Source organism: Aedes albopictus, chromosome 1 (assembly GCF_035046485.1).
Source record: "Aedes albopictus strain Foshan chromosome 1, AalbF5, whole genome shotgun sequence".
Classification (NCBI taxonomy): domain Eukaryota; kingdom Metazoa; phylum Arthropoda; class Insecta; order Diptera; family Culicidae; genus Aedes; species Aedes albopictus.
Window position 1 is genome coordinate 222,536,825 of NC_085136.1, and position 23,306 is coordinate 222,560,130.

General features: G+C 43.5%; 1 protein-coding gene and 1 long non-coding RNA gene across 2 annotated transcripts; one reads left to right on the forward strand and one right to left on the reverse strand.

Moving 5' to 3' along the window:
* Nucleotides 1–9,496: 9,496 nt before the first annotated feature.
* Nucleotides 9,497–10,065, reverse strand: LOC134286818 (uncharacterized). The gene is made up of 2 exons (XR_009996924.1): nucleotides 9,807–10,065; nucleotides 9,497–9,720 (listed from the first exon to the last, which is right to left on the reverse strand). It is a non-coding gene; the product is annotated as an uncharacterized LOC134286818 (long non-coding RNA).
* A 5,268-nt stretch (nucleotides 10,066–15,333) lies between these two features.
* Nucleotides 15,334–18,709, forward strand: LOC134286823 (uncharacterized). Its single transcript, XM_062848505.1, has 3 exons — nucleotides 15,334–16,666; nucleotides 16,726–16,786; nucleotides 17,904–18,709. Exons 1-3 carry the CDS (start codon nucleotides 15,542–15,544, stop codon nucleotides 18,212–18,214), a joined length of 1,497 nt encoding a protein of 498 aa, XP_062704489.1. The 5' UTR covers nucleotides 15,334–15,541; the 3' UTR covers nucleotides 18,215–18,709.
* Nucleotides 18,710–23,306: the final 4,597 nt, after the last annotated feature.

The window sequence follows — 23,306 nt, forward strand, 5'->3', positions numbered from 1 at the left end:
ACGGAGAACTATACGGGTATATATTGGAAAGCAGCTTTTTATTAGGCGACACTGCTCTTGTCGTTTCATTTTGAGCTAACACCACGGATGCCTGCTTACAGCTCTGCGGCGTACCTAGTTGTTGGAGAAAAAGTAAATCAGGTTTCCGACTTGCACACGGCACCGCTGAATTTGAACGTCAACCTTGGCGTTGTTTCGGGCTGTCAAACAATGCTAGATGGTAATATTAGGGGGAAAGTTTTCCGCCATCGCACGAAACGTTTCCAAAGACCTATATTGGATTTCACCATGATTGAAGCTTAAGATTATACCCGGAAAAGTTTTCCTCGGTTTAGCCCGCACCAAACTCGTACGCCATGGGTACCTGCCTGCCTGTTATTTCGCTTGCCAGAAGGATAAACGCAAAATAGTGGTTGCATGGAAAACTTTGCCTTATCACGGTTTCATAGCTTGGAGTTAGATGCAGCTTTCGGGTTGAATTTGATTTTCAGTTACCTGTGGACGTGATACGGATTTAGTATTGTGTGTAAGCAAAACTTGCGCCAAAATTGAGAATTGATGTTTATTATGGCGGTTCATCGTTCATACTAGTTTTCATAACTAAAATTTTCAAATTGAAATTAGATTCCTCCATACAATAATACATAGCGCGTCGTGTGACATGTTACAGTTCGTACTTGCCACCCTTTGGTACACCATCCCATAGGTTCCCTAACTTCTAGGTGCGCGGCCTCCTTTTGCCTGCAGACGTACTTTTCACGAACCACCATAGAATTACCTCATACAAATTACCTCATTTGTTGTCTGTTACAGTAAAACATTCGACTGTCCCTCGCGACCCCCTGGATAAAGTGAGGGGACCCTCCTGGGGGGTCGTGACCCTCAGTTTGGGAAACCATGCACTAGTCTATGTAGCTTACGATGATAGCTAAGTATGGACTGTAGATCTAGGCTGTAGCCTACGATGATACACACTAAAAAAATCTCAATTTTAATAGTGACACAATTGATCGAACTGCCTGAAAAAGCTTTGACATAAACATAAATGTGCCACATTTTTACACTTTTTGTGACGTTCGTATTAAGTTTATATTGTTTGAGTTTTTTCAGCCATAATTTTCAATCACAGAACTGATAATTTAGTTCTCTATGCTGTAAATTTACGCGATATGTTACAGAAACATAATGTTTACTGATGTTGAACTGTCAAACAGCACCTTACAAAATCAGATGAAGACTGCAATCGTTTGGAAATTTGTTTATTACGAAGGTGAAACAGCATGCAGACCGCTCATAAATTCAACACCGAGTTGAGCCACAAACTTGGAAATGACAATCCGTTGCCATCAGCCGATGCAGTGGTAAACGAAAACAGCCACGCTCAGTCAATCAGAAGGCGGCTTTGTCTGCTTGGCTGCGATGACGGCTGTCTCAGTATACATACACTCCAGCAGTGACGACGCGACAGCCGAACCGGCAAGTTCGTTTATGGTAGAACTTGTTCATCTTCGACTGCCATCTCTTTAACGTGGTGAGTCAGCCGAGAGAGCAAGATCGATAACTGACACTCTGAGGATCGAAGTTCGATTCCCGAATGGAACTTTTTTGTATTTTTTTTTTTGTTTCAATATTCGGTGCTATAAATAGCACAGTTCTCAATCATGTATACAAGCAGCCGACGCGCTGAGCTGTTGCGGTAAAATTACATGAGTCCAACATTTTCCGTTTCCTGTAAAAATAAGATCGCACACAATTTTGCGTCAAATGTGTTGCTTTTATATGTCGGACTTATATGACACAAAATTACAAGATTTTTTCGAAGTGTGTACCTCAGTATAGACGAGGTGACACTAGCCAGAAGCTTGCGCTTTCACTTCTTCAATCGATTCACCGAAGACCCCAAGCCTAGCTCCAAGCGCAATATCGCCAGCGAAGCCATTTAATGGCCACCCCCTCCGGGAGCTTCAACCCAAACACCTCGTCGTACGACATTCCATTACACCGGACCCAGGATGGAATCTTGCGGGACTCCTGAGGTTATGTCAAAGCACATCCGACCCACCTCTGCGTCGTAAGTTAATACTCGATTCTGAAAGTAACTTCCGAGAATTTGGTACAGGTACCCGAGTATCCCCAGACGCAGGAGCGCATCGGCGCTATTGAAGTCGTTCCTGAACTTTCCGGGAACCTCTGCAATAGAAACATTTAAGGCCAAGTGCGGAACTCCGTCCGGACCTGGGGCCTTACCTACGCTAAGGGGCTTTGCTATCCCCGCAAGTTCCACATCGATGACCCTCTCCTCATTGCTAGCCCTAGTTCCCATCTGTCCTGCGAAAGGACACCAAGGACTAGGATCATGACGCGGAAAAGGCCCCCGATGAACCCCTTCAAAATCTGTGGAGATTGCTCTGTAGAAATCATTACACCTCTCATCTTGGCCATCACGATTCTGCAGGCATCACCCCACGGATTTGCATTGGCACTTTGACAGCGACCCTCAAAGCACGTCTTTTTACTTGCTCTTATCTCTTCAGCGCGGCTTTTGCAGCGCCGAACTCCACACTCCGTTTGTTTCGCTCTTCCTCAGATCGTGCTTGCTGCATCCGCCGCCTAGCCCGTAGGCAGGCGCGGCGCAGGTCCACAAGGCGTGGTCGCATCGCACGCACGCGAGAGCACCGCTACCAGCTCGTCGCCGTCTAAACCAAGTAGGTTTCGTTAATGGCGGTGGGCCTCCCTAAATACCTCTTCTTCGAAATATGTTGTCTTCCACCTGCGAGGGCTTGGCCTAGCCGCCTCTACCAGCTGCCTGCTGTTGTTGTTGTCGATATTGTAGTGAACCGACAGGTGATCGCTGTGAGTGTAACCATCGTTTACTCTCCTTTTCAAACTACTTGTTAGGCCAGGACTACAAAAAGTAACGTCAATAATCGATTCCGCACCGTTCCGACTAAAGTTACTCCTGGTACCGACATTAACCAGGTCGACATCTAGTATGGCCAGTGCCTCTAGCAGGATCTGACCCCGCAAGTTCGTGTAACGGCTTCCCGCTATTTTCACCGGCTTTCACCCTGTTAGCACGGTCGTCATACAGTCCAGCATCTGCGGCAACTTATCGATCGGCCACCGAGGAGGCGCATAACAGCTACAGAAGAAGACCCCGTTTTCTTTGGCGACCACGAAGCCCTCATAGATAGCAGACACCAACTCCTGGACGGGGTATTTATCCGTCGTCCATATCGCCGCCATTTTTCTGGTCCCATCCGCGACCCAGTTGCCGTTGCCGGCGGGTACTCGGTATGGGTCCGATATGATGGCGATATCCGTCTTCCACTCAGAAACCGCCTGACAAAGCAGTTGCTGAGTCGCATCACAGTGGTTCAGGTTCAGCTGCGTTACCTGCACTGTGATTTGTTGTTCACTGCGGCTTTCTTAAAGGCCGGGCACCTTGGACCACTCATCGGATGTCTGTTGTTCGAGAATTTCCCGGTACAGATCATGCAGATGGGCGGACTCGTGCAGCTTTGGGCCTTATGACCTTCAGCGCCGCATCGCCTACACAGTTTGCGCCTGTCGGGGCCTTTGCAGTTCCACGACTTGTATCCCGGTTCCAAACACCTGAAGCAAACCTCTGATGGCTCGTGGAATGTCAGGTGACATACACACCAATCCACCTTTATGCTCCCTATTTTAACGGACTTTTTGACGTCCGCCACAGGTAGCTGAACCAAAGCTATCTGTGTCCCTGCTGGCCCTTTCCGTAGCTTAACGGCTGCGGCGGCCACCTGCACATCGCACTGTTGCCGCAGTGCCGTGACGAGCTCTTCCACTTCGGTGATCTCAACAATGTCCTTGACCTTCAGAATCGCCTCATGTGTCAGAGCCCTCACCTGCACACCCTCACCAAGGACCTCTTCTGCCAGCCTCTTATAGGCGGCGCCCTTGTTCTCCTTCTGGCGCTTCAGCTCCAGGATCATCTCGCCCGTACGAGTACGTCTAATACTGCGTACGTCGGCTCCAAGACTTTCAAGCTTGGCGTCGCTTCGCATCATCTTCAAGACGTCCGAGTACTTGGACTGTTCCGTCTTGATGACGATCGCGTCGCCTTTCTAGCGCTTGGCACCTGCCCTCCTACGCCTTGGCTTGGCTTCCTGCGCTACTATCTGCGGATTCACCTTCTTCTTCCTCTTCCGCTCTACCTTCGTCCAAGGGGGGTCCTCCCCTTGGATCGCCCTACTCTGTGGCTGTTGAGGGCCCACCAGCGGTCGCAACCCCTTGTTCCCATCGTTCCGGGACGGGCCAGCCTTTTCAGGGCCACCCTTCCCAGCTTTCCGGGAACCCTGGCTGGGGTCCGACCTTCCGGCATTATTTCCGACTTTCGGGGTACCGCTAGACAGCTCCTCGCCTGAAGGTTGCCTCGCCCACTTCTGCGATTGCTTGCCCCGTTTGTCGCGAGCAGTCGCTTCCGCCTTATTCGGACTTCCTGCGAAGGAGAAGGCCTCTGTTTGGGTAAACTTCGGCACTTTCTCATTTGCAGGCTCCGAGTGCCGCGTGCTCCTGCTTGGCATCGTCGATCGACGCCCTAAGTCGAAGCAAGGCCGTTTTCAGGTCCTTGCTTATGTTCGACTTAGTGGACGCAAAGTCGATGATTTTGCCAAGCTGCTGCTCAGCCACCTCTATTGCGGACCGTCCTTTGGATTCTCGGTTGACGGACCTCAACAACCACGCTCCGTCCATAACCTCCACCGGCTGGCTTGCCGGGAAGTGGACTGGAGCACCCACGCTTGAGCTGCGTACGCAACTCCCAGCGCCTATCTCCTTACTTCTCCTTGTCAGAGATCTCATCAACCCGCTTCTTGCGAAGGGGTTGATCGCACCACTACTTCCACCAAAATTTTGATTTCTTGAATTTTTGCTCATTTTTTCATCCCACGAGTCATACGGGAAATAAGGTCCACCATGCCAGAGCCCTGCATTAACGCGGTAAGGGACAGCTTACAGTGGGGGGGGTGCCCAGGTACCCCACAGGCTCCGTTAAAGATCGAGCATCTTTTTCACCCCCTCGATCACTCATTCCTCAGCACGGGTCGCTTGACACCTTGAATTGGGGTTAGTAGTCCTATTCTTAGCCGGCGACTACTCGGCTGACTTGCAAGCGGAGGGGGGGGGGGGGGTTTTGCAGGGTATTGTATCGTGGCACGGGAACAGCGTTTCCACGATCTTCTGCAACATCTCAGGGGAGTGTTCTGTGGGTGCTGATGCGACCTTTGTTTTCACCATGACTACTCTGTAGGCATCTCCCAAAGGGGTCATTTTGGCTGCCTTAATCTTTTTGTTCAGTGCCAGTTTAGCCACTCTGTAGGCCTCACTTCGTTCCATTCTACCCTCATCGGTGCGAGCTATTGGCATCTTCCTTCTAGCTCTTAGGCAGGATGCGCGGAGTTCTGTGATTTCTGGACACCACCATTGTACCGATTTGCGTTAATTTCTGGGAAGGGATCGCCTAGGTATTACGGCTTTACATGCACAGAAAAAAATTATGAATATTAATCTCGATGCAATTTGAATTCTAATGTAATCTGGGTTAATGTAAATCATAACTAAACGCAATTTTCTATCGAAGAAATGTAAATCATTTTATTTGAAATGATACCATTAAAATTAAGTCGTAATAGTTTTTTGCAATTGCAAAAAATACCCATTCAGGATCATCTTCCTAACTTCACAAACATGAAATCAGGTAGAACCACGTGGAAACTCTCATGCACGACAGCGCGGCTGTTATGTTTAATCAGGTAGGCTATGGCGTAGTAGGTGTCACAGATTTTCATTCTTCCGCCGTCATCAAACAGCAGTATGGACAAGAGAAGGAAGTTTTAGGTAGTGTTTCTATGCCTGATCTGCACTAAAATAAATCTTCCTGATTCGGACGAGTTGATGTAGACGCAACAGCTGTACCAACGGAAAATGTGCCAGTTAGTAAAAAGTGTGCGTAAGCAAAGGTGCCGAAAAGTGCTACTTTTCAGTACTCAAAAGAGTGCCGAAAAGTAGCACTTTTCGGCACTTTTGCTTTAGTGAAGAAAAGTAGGCCGTTATATGATTGCTACCGCGAGTGAAAAGTAGGGAAATAAGCAACGCAATTGCAAAAATATCATAACTTTACAGCGCAGGTGGATATTTAATACGAGCAAGCCTCAATTTTACATCATTCTCATTTTTTTACATCGAAAACGCTTGAAATTTACACGACCGCACACAAGTCATGCGATCGCCCACAGCATAAGCTCAGAAGTTTTGCGACCGCCATATTGCTCGCGCGCATATTCACAAAAAAAGTTCGTTTTGGTGTGAAAATGGAGCAAAAAGTTGTTTGTGAGTGCGGAAATAATAGTGAAAGTGTGTCTGATTTGATTAACCATATTCGTATTCACAAGAATGTTAATCATTTCAAGTGTCCGGTTGAAAAATGCGAGCTCGCCTTCAAATCGTACAGATCCTACCGAAACCACCTAAAAAAGCGTCATGTCTCCACTTCTCACGGTCCACTGCGGAAATGCACGCTGGCTTTGTGTCCATTTGAAGCCACGGATCTTAAGAAAATATTGAAGCATGCGCAGAAACATATTTCTGAGGGTCAGCCTGTATACTGTCCCTTCAGGTGCCCACGACAAAAGCCATTTGAAACCTTCAATAGCCTTAGGTTGCATAATCTGTACGCCCACAAGTTCGATATTAAGCAAATGAAAAAGTACACCCGTGATACTGCCGATTTGACCGTCCAGGAAGAACAGCTCGAGGATGATCCTCCAGCCGGGAACTCTTTCGACGGAATGGAGGAGCCAGCAGGAGAGGATTCTGTCATTGATTTGGAGAATACGGTCGAAAGCATTTTCTCGTGTCTGTTCCTTAAGCTGCTTTCAAAACATCACGTTACTGATACGGCCATCCAAGAAATTGTGGAAGCACTTAACGAAATTGGAGCAATGCAAGAGAAAATAATGGTTGAAAAATGTGAAGTGCTCAGTAATCAGTTACAGTTATCTCAGTTTTCGAAAATGGTGTTGATTAGTTCTGTTACAGAGAACTTTCTGCAAAAAATGTTTGGTCCCGAAGGAAGTTTGCGGTCTTCTTACAAACGCAAGAAATATTTTGGTGAAAATTTTGCTTTCGTGGCACCAGAAAAAGTCGAATTACAAAGGGACAGTAACCACAATGAGTGCTTTTATCATTACGTACCAATATTGGATACCCTTACAAGTCTTCTTGGTGATAAGAATGTGTATGATGCGGTTTTACGGAAGAAACACACGATTCCCGGCTATCTGAGTGATTATACAGATGGTCTAAAATTCAAAAACAGTGAATTCTTCAGTGAAAAAACATTGAACCTTTTTATATACCAGGATGCGGCAGAAGTCGTTGTCAATGCCATAGGGAATGCAACTTCACGGTACAAACTGTATTGTATACACATGGTCATTGGCAATCTGGACCCGCATTTACGAGGCCTGACGGACAATGTTTTCCTGGTTTCATTGTGCAAAAATAAGGATTTTGCATATTTTGGTATGGACAGTTTGTATCGAAGGTTAGTAGAAGATCTTAAGACCCTAGAAGAAGTTGGCATTGTCATTAACGTGGATGGTAGGGATACTAGAGTTTTCGGTTCAGTGTTCACGACTATGAACGATAATTTGGGAGCGCATCAAATCGCAGGCTTGACAGAAAACTTTTCTAGAAGCTCTTACTTCTGTCGCAATTGTTACATTGATCATAATTCCTTCGCAAAAGATCCTTTGTGCATAGCTGATAAAAGAACCCCTGAATCTAACAACTGTGACTTGGAGGCTATAAGGCAAGATGTTAAAAAAATTCCTTATCGCGGTGTGAAACGCAATTCCATATTAAACGAGCTTCGATATTTCAATATTTTTGATTGTGGATCAGCTCCGTGTATAGCTCACGACATATTTGAGGGTTGGACGAACAGCGACCTGTTTTTGATACTAAAACGGTTAGTCAATCAGCGAACAGTGACAGCACATTTTCTTCAAGGCCGAGTCAACAGCTTATTTCGGCAATTGAGAATTAACGCCATGATTGAATTCAACTTCATGAGGAAGTCTAAAAACATCAAAGCCAAAGCATGTGACATTTGGCATTTGATTCAGATTATACCATACATTTTCATGCACAAATCGGTTGACTACAATGATCCTATGATTCGAATGCTGTTACTAATCAAAAAAATCACTGATACCATTACATCCCCTGTTGTATCTGAATCGCAAGTAAGAATACTGGCTGCCGAATTTGAAGAGTACATCGAAATGCGAGAATCCCAGTTTTCTGTTCCATTACGACCAAAACATCATTTTTGTACCCACTACCCACAGCTTATCATGTTTATGGGTCCTCTGATGTCTTATTGTACGCTGTTTTGTGAGAGGAAGCATTGCTTCTTTAAACGATGTTTGCGAAGCACGTTAAATTTCAAAAACGTAACAAAGTTCTGCTCAGAGCAACATCAGTTCAACCAGGGATTACTTAACATGCGAACAGTTCGGTTCCGGAACGACTTCATGCTAGAGTGTTTCGTAGAAAGTGCGGAACAGCTGCCCACGAAGATTCAAGAAGAATTGAAAAAGCTCAATTTGTACGATGCTTCATGTATATATGTAGAAAACGGCAACTATTTGGGTTATAACTACGTTAGAGGTAAATATTTGTTCCTGGAGCATGACGAATATGGTGAGAACTTCTACGTCCTGAAAATTGCTTTGATGGTCTACAACAGAACAACGAAATATATCACTGCTTTCGGTACTAAAACGAAAGTTTGCAATGTGCATGAAAAAGGCTTAATGGAAATAGTTGTCTGTGAAGGGTCGGAGGACAGATTCATCTGTAAAGATCTAGAAGAATTTGTGGATCGGACACCACTTGATGCATTGAAGGAGAATGACAAAGAATACCTTTTTATAAAACATTCGATCCCTTCTATGTAGATTAAATCAGGGCATATAGAAAAATAACAGGATGGACGGGATAACAGCTTTTAAAGTTTGCGATGCAACGCGTAAGGAACGGCACATTGTAGCTGCAGCCAGGAGCGTTATCAGCTTGAAAAAACAAGGTATATGACATCTATGCTCAGAAATATTGGATAAAAACTCTGATAATTTATTTAAAGGTACCCTAACACTGAAAAAGCCCATCTCCCAAATTGTGCTAGCTGACGACGGATGCCAAATTTCAAACGATTTGGCTCTGAATGCTTTCACCGACCAGTTGTTGATGCTGTTGGCTAATGACGAGCAATGGACACCAATCGTTTTGAACGACCGATCAAAGACTTCAGGTATGTAACTAATATTTCATTGAAAAATAAGTCTTACCTACTCTATTCACTTAACGGCATTGTGTACAAATCATACGAAAAACCCCTGGAAAAAGTTTTGCCTGGAAATCGGACATGCCAACACTCTTCCACTAGATAGTTGATACGTAAAATGCTATATTTGATGATACGTCTTCATCTCAGATCGCCTATAAGGTATTCTACTAGAGGTTGACTGGGCAAACATTCTTTCAGCTCCGAAAAAGATTTCTTTGCTTGCCTACCGGCGGTGGGAGTATCGCGTACAGAGGTTAACGGCCACTGATATTGCACCGATGGTATGCAGGATGCAGTTGAGGTTGACGTCCAAAATACAGATCATCCTGGGGATAACGAATACCAATCATTATGTTAAAAGCTTGGCTCAAGTTGAGATTCCTAAAATATCAAAGATATGCTAATTTATTACCTTCAGTATGAAACTATTTTATTTCTTCAAAATTATTATTATAAATCAAACTAAATTAAATGACAGCACACCGTACACTTGTTGACGTTTGCAATCATTATCTGATGATGCTGATGATGGGTCTTAGTTAAAGTCTGTTTATGTCGGAGTCCCGCAAAGAGTGAAACCAAACTGTCTAATCGAATATTTATCGAGCACGTCAGCAAAAATATGAAAACAAAGTCTGGCGAAGAAGAAAAACAACAATCAAAAGAAGTTGGCTTAGATAGTAGTTAGGTTAAATCTAGCTATCGAACTGTCAAATCGGCTGCATATTTATCGAGCACGCCAAATTTTGATTTTACTGTTTGCGCGACTCTGGTATTATTACAGACTCTAGTCTTAATGAGTGCGTGCAAATCAAGCGTAGTTTTCCAAACTGGTCAAAACACAGCCATTTTACGAAGTGACAACAATGTTGATGATGATATTCGTTTTCACGGGTTATTGGACACTACCTCCTGTCAAAATTCATTCATAAAATCGGCTCGTAAAATAGACTATGGTCCACTGTACGAATTTATTCTGGCCTGCTTACTCTCACACGAAATTTGACGTTTGAGCGGTGTCGGCACTTCTCAAACGTCAAATTTCGTGTGAGAGTAAGCAGACCAGAATAAATTCGTGCAGTGGACCATTGGGCGGAACTATGCGATTGCGTCAAAAGAACTCAATTTTGGGTAGTCTGGCGCTTCCGTGTACAGTTATTCCCTCAAACGCCAGTGTATAATACATTTATATTAGGGCAATAATTTGTTAGGTTGATTGATTTAGCCACAGACAAACAGACGCAACACTTGCGAAATTTCCATCGACCACGATTTTAACGATCATTTTAAATTTTCATAGTTGTGGCTTTCACAACCAGAGGCGCGCGCATCGTTTTTCTATGCGTTTGACGTTTCACACTAGCGCCTTCTGTTGACGATATTGCACAACACAGTGATTCGTGCAACTTTTCCACTAGGTGATGGTAGTGTGAACTGGGTGATGGATTTCCATGAAAATACTTCACGGTGTTACGTCTGTTTGTCTGTGATTTAGCTATAGACTTTCAGCCCAAATTTTTTAGGCCCTGCAGAGCATTTTCGAAATGGGGCACAAGACCTCTTGGGCCCTTTTCAAATGTTGTTCCAGAAACGTGCGGTGCGCCTTCTGTCAGTTGACGCTGCTGTAGCTGATCTGAAACTAATCTGAAACGTCTCGTGAATCGGTCGTCTACAACTTCTGCAGTGTCCATGGAGATACCACATACCAAGGCCACAAACAAACAAAAAACGTCTCAATTAAGGGGTTTAACATTCGGTCTCGGTGTTCTGTATAAAATTCAGGAGTTTGCCTTAGCAAGGAACCATGCAATTTGTAGTTCAGGATCTGTCGCAGGTAGCCAAAGGTAAGCTGATTGTTGGAAAGTAATCCAGGCTGACGATAAAGCAGGAAAGATTCACCGTAAACAATGCTTAAATAAGTGGCAAATACTATTAGGGCTGATAGCCAAAAGTTTCATCAACCTGGAAGTTGAATCTGGTTCCAGCTACGTTTTGTCGCAAACATCAGTGATCAGATTTCCGGTATTTTATTTCTGCCGGACGGCCTCCCTGCAGTGGTTTTATGCATATCTGTACGAATTTGCCCTGTCCTGCTCACTCACACAGAACATTTGAAAACAACAAAGTCAAATTTGACTTTTACTGTGCGCGCTGTTTTCAATATTTTCTGTAGGAGTGAGCAGTAGGCCAGATTCGTGCAGAGGCTCATTGCGCATTTCACTCTAAATTGATCTGGCACACAAGTGGGTTTTTAATTATGAAAAATGTATTGATTTTTTTATTTTATACGAAAGAGCACCTTTTTCTGAACCACTATGATTTTTATCAGATTTTTTGAACTTTATTTTGGTACATACAATCATTTTTAAATAGATTTTTCGAAATCACCTTTTGACAACTAAGCAACTGCTTGACAGATCCGCCCAGTACAATAAGCGACGAGGGGTGATTCGACAACTCGCTCCCATACAAACTTCAAACTGATTTTGATGAACCCCGGGAACCTAGGACACCAAAATTCATGAAAATTTAGATTTCGGCTCAGTTTTGCACGCAGATTCAGAATATGGAATTATATCAACACCGCTAAAGAATCCAAGTGTATACTTTTATATCCTTAGAAAGAAGAATATTAAAAATGTTGACAGTCCAAGGCTTGTGCAGTATCTCCTCTGTGGTCCAATGACCACCCGTATTTATACTACCTTAGGTAGACATAATGAATCATACCTAGGCATTTAGGAACTGTCATGAATAGTATTTCATGTAGGTAGATATCCTATGCACACAACCATTGGGTAGACACTACATAAACATACATAGTTTGATTATTTGAAAAGGTTTTATGATAAACCAAACCAATCAGAGGCGATCCTCTCTCAAAGCTGTATCAGTTTCCCGGCTTCTTAACAATTGCAAAGGAAAAGAGCTACGGCGGATATAAGAGTACTTCGGACTGAAATAAACACAGATAAGCAGACGACGACTAGCTACATTTAGAACACAGCTTGGCACGTGATAGACTATATTTTGACATGAAGGGTTTGACTCATTTATTTCTGTCTACTAGGGATGGGAACACTCACTTTCAAAGAGTTAAACTCACTTGCTATTTTCTCAGTTCAGAAACGTGTAATCAAGAAACGATGTATGGACGACTTTTGCCTTGTGGTTTTGTCTGAAACATTGCCGAATAGAGTAGGGGTCGCACACAAACCCCAAAGTCGTGACAGAGCTGTGAATGTGACACTCCACGAGGTGAGTGTAATTTACATTCATCTCGTGGAGAGTTGCATTCGCAGTTCCCTCACGACTTCGGCATGCGTGTGCGACCTGTACTCTATTCGGCAAACTTTTAGACAAAACCACAAGGCAAAAGTCGTCCATACATCGTTTCTTGATTGCATGCTTCTTAGCTGAGAAAACTGCAAGTGAATGTAACTCTTTACAAGTGAGTGTTCCCATCCTTGCTGTCTACAACAACGAAAGGAAGCTTAAAAAGTGTTATCTGACACTGAGAGTTATTTCAGGATTATACCGATACAGTCAATGACCGATACAGTCAATGACCGATAATTTTCAGAATGTATAAAAGATTACCTTAGGATATTATTTGATTAATGTTTGGGGATGCTGTCAGAAAAACTAGTTGCCCATATTGGCTAAAAACGATGTATCTTGTAGCTGTCTGCGAATAATTTTCAGTATTATGTAAAACAAAATGTACGAATAAGGTTGCTCCTTGTCTGGGGTTCGAGTCGGACAATTACAATAAAAAAACATAAGCAATGAATAAACAAAATTTTGATATGCTTTTTTAATTATTTATATTTCCCAGGAATAGGGCACTGCACTGTTATGATTTTGTATGGGATTTTGACGTTTCTTGACCTTGTTGTTTACAAAATTTCTGTAAGAGTAAAAGCGAAGGAGAGAATTTCATGCAGAGCCCTATAGAACTTTGAAGGGGGGTCTCCAGTTAGGCTTGTGGACAAGGCTTTGGATTGCTAATCCGGAGACGGCCGGTTCGATTCACGTTCCGGTCGGGAACCTTTCTCTACTTCCATGGACATAACACAGACAAACAGACGTATCACTTGGAACAAAATGCGATTAAAATCATCGTCACTAAAACATAATCGCTCAATGCTAATTACGCAGTGCTTTGCAAACTCACTGAGTAGATGGCGGTAGTTAGCAAACGTCAAACAGGAGCAAAAACGATGCAAGCGCCATGAGGAAGAGATTTGCGAACTACACAATATTTGAATAGTCCGTTGAAAAGGGAAACGATGGGAAGTGGGTAGAGTGAGACGTCTGTTTGTCTGTGGATATAGTGTATCATTGAGCTTGTCTCACAATATACGACTTTATGCAATAGTTCATTTTACGAGCCGATTTTATGAATGAATTTTGACAGGAGGTAGCGTCCAATAACCCGTGAAAACGAATACCGTCTACCCCCGTTGGTTTGACCGCATCTAATCTGAACGCTTTTTAATTTGACCCCCGCTAATTTGCACATCGTTCAAACTAAAAATGGTTCAAACGTCATTCTGCTCATGGAACGGGGTGAAACGGAACGCAGAATCAAAACAAAACAGCAAAAACGGTTACCATCAGTGTGTTTTTCGATGCCCACAGGGTTACTAGAAGTTCAAATTAAAAAGTGAACCCCGTTGATTTGCATGAGGTGTCGTTCAAACCAACGAGGGTAGACGGTATCATCATCAACATTGTTGTCATTTCGTAAAATGGCTCATGGCAGGCAAGGGAAGCCCTTCAATTCATTACTGTGGAAGTGCTCAGAGAGCACTAAGTTGAAAACATAGGTCAAGTTCCAGTGGGAATATAGAGCCACAAATAATAAAAAGAACTTTGAAGGCATCAACGCAGTCAGCCTTTTATCTTGACATCTAGTGACATCGGAGATTTCTGAATGTTTAAACACAGACAAACAGACGTAACACTTCGAACATTTTTGAATTCAAATCATAGTCACTGAAGCATATTCGCCCAATGCTAAAAGGACTATGTTTGGCCGACCACCAACTAGGTGGCGGTAGTGAGCAAACGTCAAACTCGAACAAAAACGATGCGAGTGCCACGGTTGAGCAGTTGGCCAACTATCAAATTTTGAAAAAGACCGTTAAATCGGTGTACGATGGGAATTATCAGAGTGTTACGTCTGTTTGTCTGTGGTTTAAATATTGTTCAATAGTCTATTTTATGAGGCTAGTCAAACGACAGAAGTACGCGCTCTGATGTTTACGTTTTCAATCATCATCCGGTTGATGATGGTTAATGACTGCGCGCAAGTCAAGCGTAGTTTTTGAAACTGGCTAAAACCATAATTAGAAAATTTTATTTAATTTTTTTTTCACAAGTTAACGAGTGAATCGCAACGAAAAAAATACCTGATTAATTATTGAGTTTTGTATTGATTTTACGACAGCTTTTGAGCCTATTTTGGCTCAAATTTCTCATATCTCCAATTTATCGAACAAGTACCTTTTCAAAAATTACACGATATTCCAGCAAAACAAACGTGCGTGGAATTCTGTCAGTTGACGCCGCTGCTGCGATCAGCTGTTCTGAAACGTCTCGTAAAATGGTTTATTATCAAATCATCTTAGCATCACAGACAAACAGACGTCTCACTCTACCCACTTCCCATAGTTTTCCTTTTCAACGGACTATTCAAATATTGTGTAGTTGGCAAATCTCTCCCTCTAGGCGCTTGCATCGTCTTTGCTCCTGTTTGACGTTTGCTAACTACCGCCATCTACTCAGTGAGTTTGCAAAGCACTGCGTAATTAGCATTGAGCGATTATGTTTTAGTGACGATGATTTTAATCGCATTTTGTTCCAAGTGATACGTCTGTTTGTCTGTGTTAGCATCTTAAGTTGTTCAGAGGCTGGCTAAATGCCCAGTGGGAGTGTAGACCAAGGCATAAGAAGAACAAGAAGATATTTCATATAACATGTCATACCAATTTAAAACAATAAAATTGTATTTGTAACTTTTTTTCATTTTGCTTTTATTCAATTCCAGGACTCCTCAATACCGTTGTGGATAATGTGTCTTTGGATCAAACATCCGGTGTCGTAACAACTGTGGATGCAGACACAGCTAATCGTATTTTTATGCAACAACTCCACTTGCCACAGAACTTGTTGACAATTATCGCAGATCCATCTACGAATTCGCCACCAACCGATCCCATAGCGATGCAACTGATGACCGATTATGAAGAGCACGACGGAACAAATCAGGAGCAAGAAATGGCACAGTTAATCACCGTGGTTCCCACTATCGATTTGCAAGAGCCCACGTGTTCGAAATATCTTGATGATGGAAAAAGCGCATCGTCTAACGACAACGTTACCGATGAAAATCAGTCACCGAACAAACGAGTCCATCAAACAGAAGTTCAGAAAAGTTGCAAGAAACAAGCCACCTGTGTAATGAAATTTCGTTCATTTGAAGTTAATTGGGAAAAAGTAAGCGACAACCTACTAGATCGTCTCAACAGCCTTCAAGAATACAGAGCAAAGAATTCCACTGCAGTACCTCGCTCGATGCGCTTCAAGAAAACCGAATTGATCTGTCTGGTGAATAGTGTAGTCGACCAGATGCGCTGCATTGACACGAGGATTCGAGCAGATGTTATGGAAACTGTGGCGCAGCAAATATTGCGAAAGTATCCCTGTCTTGAAATCTTGGACGATGACGGATTCAGCAATGGGCTTAGCCATATAACGATTAAACAGAAAATGATTAATCGAAACACATACCTGAATCGCATCGATAATGACGTACCAAAAGTAAAACAGCTCACGGAAGAATTCAGGAACAGACGGGCCGGTACAATGAAAGAATACTGGAATGTTTCAACAGACCAGTGTTCTAAGGAAATCCTCTCAAAACTACGTCGTGATGAGCCGGCTTTACTCACTGCAGAGTTTTTGATGGCGTCCCAAGGATTTGTGCGGTCGCGGCTCGATCAGAAAAAAGATCTGTCATCGATCGTATCGGAATTTCCGGTTCTTCGGCGCCGCCAGCTTCTATCCTTTCATTTCAAGCAAGCCACCGGAATCGAGATCGACATGTTGCGGAAGTATTACGACTCCAAGAAAGCTAAAATTGTTGGCTATTCGGCAACACAGAAGACGCATGCGCTGTGTGAAACATCTACAGATTATGATGTCTTCAATTTTTTGGCAAAACTGCTGGACGAAAATCTTGATGGACTGGTCTTGAAGAAAGAGGTGGATTGGTCATGTCTTTTTTGCATGAACGAGAATTAAATTTTTGTATTCTATTTTAGATCGGAACACGCATTGATGAATTTCGCGATGAAATAGCAGGACCGCTGTTGCTGTGCATTGGTAAGATATTGATAAGGCTTAATTGAATTGAGTAATCTAGATAATGTCGTTTTAGCACTAAACCGAATAGCGAAATTTTTAAATTGATTAACCCTTCAGGACGCGTGCCGTTGTAAAAAGTACAACACCACCAGAAAACCTCGCTCGTCGTATACAGCGCGAGCACGTCGCAGTTTTAGGATCTCACAGGCGCGCGTTCTGAAAGGTTAATATTTGCGTGTCTGCGATTGTAATGATTGCATTTTGTTAAATTACAACTTTTTTTTCCCCTAATGGAGAATCCGTTTTTTTTTTGTGTGACACAGCTGATCAGTAAACTTTTTTTTATGAATCGCATCCTTTCTGGAACTTTAGAAATAGAAAGCTTTTTCCGAATAGGGTCTGGGACCAATTAGGCAGACCTATTTTGGGCACTTGCTATAACTAAGACAATTTGAATCAATTGACTTCATTTTTGGGACAGGGTGAGATACGTACAGTATTTAGACATGTACACAAAATCAAGTAAACTGCTTTTAAATTGATTGAGTTATAGTATAAAGTGCTCATAAAAGGACTCCCTGCCCAAATGGCCATAGACCTTGCTTGAGTCGAATCAACTACCAGACAATGAAGACGGCCTAAAATTTGAGGTCGAAATGCTTGTCTGATATTGGATGCATATTTTAATTTGCAATTGACATTACATATTTCATAATCGGACCATCCACCCATACATAAATATCCAAAATTTAAGCCTGGGATTTGAGTTTTAATTTCACATCCTTGCACTTTTAAAGCCACGAACTGACTGATCAATTTCATGACGGAAGCAAAATGGTCGATTTTCCATTGCAAACATTTGTTGGTTACATGAAGAATAATAGCAGTAAAAGCTTCAATACCTACTGTTAACTTATAAAATCAATGGTCGTACTTATTTTAATTTTATACCAGAATCTATGAACACACAAAATTATCGTTTACTTAAAAAACTTGTTGAGGTATAACAAATATCAATATTCAATTCGCAAAAACAATCTTATTTTATGAAATAAAATGTTTCTAGATTTTATTGTAAAATAATATAAGAACCTTTCATTTGTCTCACAGTATATTTTTATTACGTTTATTTCAGATACTGGAAACGGGTCTCTGTATTATGTTTACGCAGACAACGCTCGGCTCACTGAAGGGACGCACGATTTTTTAAACGGTATGCAAGATCTAATGTGCATCCAATATGTCTACAGTCTTATGTATACCAAGAGTGCGACAAAACTGTTGGAGCTTGTACAAGAATATTTTTTAAAAATTTTCCCCGCGAAGGGATCGAAATCAAAAGCCGTCCGTGTTGGAAAGCAACAACGAACGGTAAGACAAGTAATCGCTGCACTATCCCAATTTGCCGAGGTGGACGAGCAAAACGAATCGACAGTGACAGATTGATCAAGTTCCGGTTATAGTTCTGGTTTTGAATTATTAGGTAAGGAAGAGATTTCGCTAGCCGGTAAATGGCAAAGATAATGTTAAGTTTTCAAGATAAAAATATCGATGGAATAAAAACAAGCATTTTACACTATGATTTGGACTTTTTTTGAAAATAAGAAAGAAATACCCCTCGTGATACGTCATTATGAGCAAAAGAATGTGTTTCGCTAGTATTGGTTTCAGTAAGCAAGATTTTCATGTAAACTTCATATGTTTTACATTGGCGCGTGTATTTTCGGCTAACGGTGTGGTAAACAGAATGTAGGGAGTGAATTGTTTCTCGAAATTCATATGACATACAAATAAGGTTATATTTTTACTGCATTCTTGTTTTTGTTGCGTTTTGATGCACCCGCTACCTAATCTAGATATCTCACATGAATTTCGTTTGAAAACTTTCATCTCTAGCAAATTATTACTAAAACCTAACCACAAAGCTGCTTTCGGATTCCTAACCTCAAAATTAACGAGACGGTGTCTATCGATTACATCGAGTTTTAATTTTACAGCTCGAAGTCACTTAAAGCTTAATTTTACAGCTTTACCTTTCAAGTCATGTAATTTTAAGATCACACATAAATATCTGTTGAACTCGATGGAGGTCATTTTGTTACATCCAGTTCAACATAATTTTACAGGTTTTCTTGGTACTGTGTGTACGGCTAGCTTATCGCTGGATAGATCGTCCATAAGCAATCGCTCCACAAATGCCAGCTTATCGAACCGCAAGGTCACGGGTCGTACGATACCTTGAATTGGGATTCCCTGTTTGGTGAACTTTCTACCCCCGACACCCCGACACGGTATTTTCATTCAGGTTATTGATATTGGATTTTACATAGGGTGACAAAGGGTATTATCGGCAGGTTTGTTCTCTTCGTCATGGGGGGTTTTTGTGGGCCGAATTGCCTGAAATTTGGACATGTAACTCAGCTTGGTTGGGAAGGATTTGAGGCCAACTCTGAGATCAATAGGTTTCAAAAAACCCCCCATGACGAAGAGAACAAAACTGCCGAAAATACGTAAGTTCCCCTACCTGAGTTTTGTATTCTACATTTTTTTCCTAGATAGGTGCTCATACCCTAGCTACCAGTGCGAAACGTGTTTAGATGTATAGCAAACTCTGTGTTCAGAAGGATATCAAGTCTGACTCAATACTGTCGACAGGACATATTGCACGGCAATTATCGAATGATTGTATCCTTGGCAGATTCTGTTCGTACAAAAAGGGTATGAAGGAAGGCATAAGAAACGTACCTACGTTGCAGCATGATCTGAGTAAAAAAGAACTCGGACGTACTAATATCTCACTTATTGTTTTCGAAAACGAATTGTATACCCAGTAATTAAGATCTGCATGTATCCTGTGAGCACCGCACCGTTCAGTCTTGACAGTGCGTGCCATTGTAGTACGGTCATGCGCAGAAGATTTCGTCGATTGTCGACGAAAGGAATCAGCTGGGCTGGGGAACTCATGCCAAGTGCATCGCTTCGTGTTGGGGTGAGTTCCTCTGCTTCGTGTCATAACTCGTTCGTTCAACCACTGCTGATCCAGTGCGGTAGTTAAACTTGACCCATCCACATGGCAGAGCTCCCATTACGCCGTCGTATTCTATCTCCGAGAAACATCGCCCAAATTTTCGCTACGCGTGAAACTTCTACCCCATTCACCCAAGAAGGCACGGAAACAGGAAACTTGCAAGCGGAAGAAACTTAATGCCACACACCTCCGTCCAGCTCACCAAACCGACTGCACTACCTGTTTCCACATTGTTTTCCATCCGTTCTCGGACAGGCAAACAATTTCAACTTTGTTTTTCAACGACAGCGCCGTCGACGGTACGATGGGGATACTCTCTACCTCTCTACACAATCAAGAAAGTCAATCTACAGTCTCCCCCTCTGGCACTAAAGACGGCGCGGGCAGACCGGACGACCGAATCGGATTGGGTTGGTTTTCGGGTGATGGTGGCAGCGAAAAGGCACATCCAGGCTCACAAAGAGCAGAAGGCCTACCGGTCTGGCTACTTCGCCTTCACCTTGTCTTGTACTCCTGCTGTGTGCCAAGCGAAAGACACGAGCGAGTGAATCTGTGAAGCGGCAAATAATTGACATATGACTAAGGATGGAAGGGTGCAAATTGAAGCATCTTCGTAACGGAGCCGCGCTGCCCAATCCGGCCCGTATCCTTCTCTCTGGCCAGGTGTGAATAATTTGCGCTAGCTGTTAACCGGTTTGCTTGCCATGTTCGGAGAACTTATTTTTTCCGCTTTTTCGATTCTGCTTATTCGATGTTGGCTTCACAATTGGATTTTTACTCCGCCTCGATGGCATGGTGGGTGGCACTATAGGTGGGTGGGTATAGCGGAGATATGGATTTGACGCGGGAAGCGAGGCAGAAAATTGTAATAAATTTGGGCCTTGTCGGCCGCCGAGCGTTCACCAACAACAACTACGGTATACCTGGACACTGAAAACCGGGAAAAATGCGCATTGTGAAAATTTGCGTTTGGCTTTTCCGACATCAATAATGAAAGCCTTTTGTACGTCTGTAGCCGGGGTCTGTGCCAGGGAAAATGTTCGGATGTGAGCATGGTTTTTATTGCATCGTTGTTTAAGTTAGAAATCGTCAGTTGAGGATGATTGTAGTAGCAGTTCTAATGTTCTCTCTTGTTTAAGGCCATTTTTATGTCTTACAATTTTTGGCAGAAGTTTATTTTTTTAACCTTAGGTAGTTTGGCCAACAAAAGCACGCAAATTGACCGGATTGCGTGAAAATCGTTTCCGACTGTTGAACCGGGCTCGTCGCATTAACCTTTCCAGAGCGACGTTTAAGAGTAGATACGACAGCCCGTCACCTTGTCGTAGTCCCGGCGAGTTCCAAATACACTGGAACTAGATAATTGAGAAATTTTTTTTTTCGGAATTTTGTGTATCGGCCATCGTTACTTTAATCAGTCCAGTCATCTTCTCAGGAAAACCAATTTGATCCATGATTTTGCGTACTGGTCAATACGTACTATCATATGCCGTCTTGAACTTGATGAACAGGTGTTGCTTTGGGATGTGTTATTCACGGCATTTCTGGAGGATTTGCCGTACGGTGAAGATCTGGTCCGTTGTCCACCGGCCGTTTATGAAACCGGCTTGCTTTCCATCCATTAACTTCCCTCAGCGTGGGAGCTGGTTCATAGCCGTCCTCCGCTGCACTAGCATCGTTGTTTACTCCGTAGCCTCGATCTTTCGTGCCTACGTTCTCCACGCCATTCTGGTGCTTATCGAAGTGCTGCTTCCACCTTTCGATCATCTTACGTCCGTCCGTCAAAAGGCCTCCGTTCTTATTTTTGCATATTCCGGCTCGCGGCACGAAGCCGTTGCGGGATGCGTTGAGCTTCTGGTAGAACTTCTGTGTTTCTTGGAAACGGCATAGCAGTTCCATTTCTTCGAATTCCACTTCTTCTAGGCGACGCTTTTTCTCCCGAAAGAGGCGGGTCTGCTGTTTCCGCTTCTGTTTCTAACGTTTCACGTTCTGTCGGGTCTCTTGCAGCAGCATTACCGCCTGCTCTGCGTTCTTCTCCTCCAAAACCGTTTTGCACTCTTCGTCGAACCATTCGTTCCGTCGATTCCGTTCCACGTACGCACCTCTCGGTTGCGTCGTTGATGGCTGCTTTCACTGTACCTACTTCAGCGGTCCTCTACGGGGCCTCATCGCGGTCGCTCTCGTCTGGCAACGCGGCCTCGAGATTCTGCGCGTTTACTGAGGCGACTTCCGGTTGTTTTAGTCGGACGTGATGACGGTTTGGGCGCAGTTTGACTATCACCAGATAGTGGTCGGAGTCGATGTTGGCACCACGATAGGTCCTGACATCGAAAAGGTCGGAAAAGTGCCGTCCGTCATTCGTAACGTGATCGATTTGCGATTCCGTCTGCTATGGTGATCTTCAGGTGTAACGATAAGGGAGGCTGTATTGGAAAAAGGTGCTACGAATGGCCATGTTTTTGGAGACGGCGAAATCAATGAGTCGTAGGACGTTTTCGTCCGTCTGCTGGTGGGCGCTGAACTTACCAATCGTCGGTCTGAATTCCTCCTCCTGGCCTACCTGAGGATTTAGATCGTCTATGATGATCTTTACGTCGTAGCTTGTGCAGCGGTCGTACTCGCGTTCGATCAGCGCGTAAAAGTGTCTTTGTCATCATCAGTGCTTCCGGTTTACACAGCCGTGCAGGTTGATTATGCTGAAGTTGAAGAATCGGCCATTGATCCTCTCGCAACCTGCAAATTCTTTCGTCGATCGACCACCAACCGATCACGCGCCTCTGCATATCACCCATCACGATGCAAGCTGTTCCCAGTTTGGGTGTAATGCCGCAGCTCTGGGAGATGGTATGATTACCTGTAAACGTTTGCACCATGGATCCTGTCCATCACACCTCCTGCGCTACGATGCCGAACCCGCGGTCTTTCAGTAGTTCGGCGAGTATGCGGGCGCTCCCAATGAAGTTGAAAGATCGGCAGCTCCACGTACCTTGTTTCAATCACAAGTCCTTTTTGTTCACTGGGGTCGTTGCCGTCGGTCTCGTTTCTTGTTATTCTATTGCTGATTTTCAATAGAACATAGTGCACAGTTTAGCTCAGAGTCCTTCCCTGCCACTCGAACGATTATAATCAGCCGATCCTAACATGGGAATCAGACACTGTGTTGAGCCGCTCCTCCTGGAGAACAGACGCTAAGGTTTGCACAAGCAAGCTATTCTTCAACTGTGCCGTGTTTGCCAATACGAATCCGTGAGTGATGCCTGCAGAGTGCAGGGTCGTGATGACCAAGACAAGAGGTGTAATAGCCCCAACGAGCAGTCTCCAGAGATCCTGGAGAGGATCACCGAGGGGGTCTTTCAACGTCCTAGGCTTCCTTTTGTAGTCATTTTGACGACTGGAATTTGACATAAAGGGAGGTTCACCGATGAGGAACTTGCGAGGGTTGCAAAATCCTTTAGTGTAGGTAAGGCCTCAGGCCCGAACAGAGTTTTGAACCTGGCCCTACAAGAAGTT

Excerpts from the sequence above, each read along its gene's own strand:
- LOC134286823 (XM_062848505.1), top strand. The coding sequence starts at position 15,542 with ATGCAACAACTCCACTTGCCACAGAACTTGTTGACAATTATCGCAGAT. Across the intron at positions 16,667-16,725 it reads GACTGGTCTTGAAGAAAGAG|ATCGGAACACGCATTGATGA; the intron begins GTGGATTGGTCA and ends ATTCTATTTTAG. Across the intron at positions 16,787-17,903 it reads ACCGCTGTTGCTGTGCATTG|ATACTGGAAACGGGTCTCTG; the intron begins GTAAGATATTGA and ends CGTTTATTTCAG.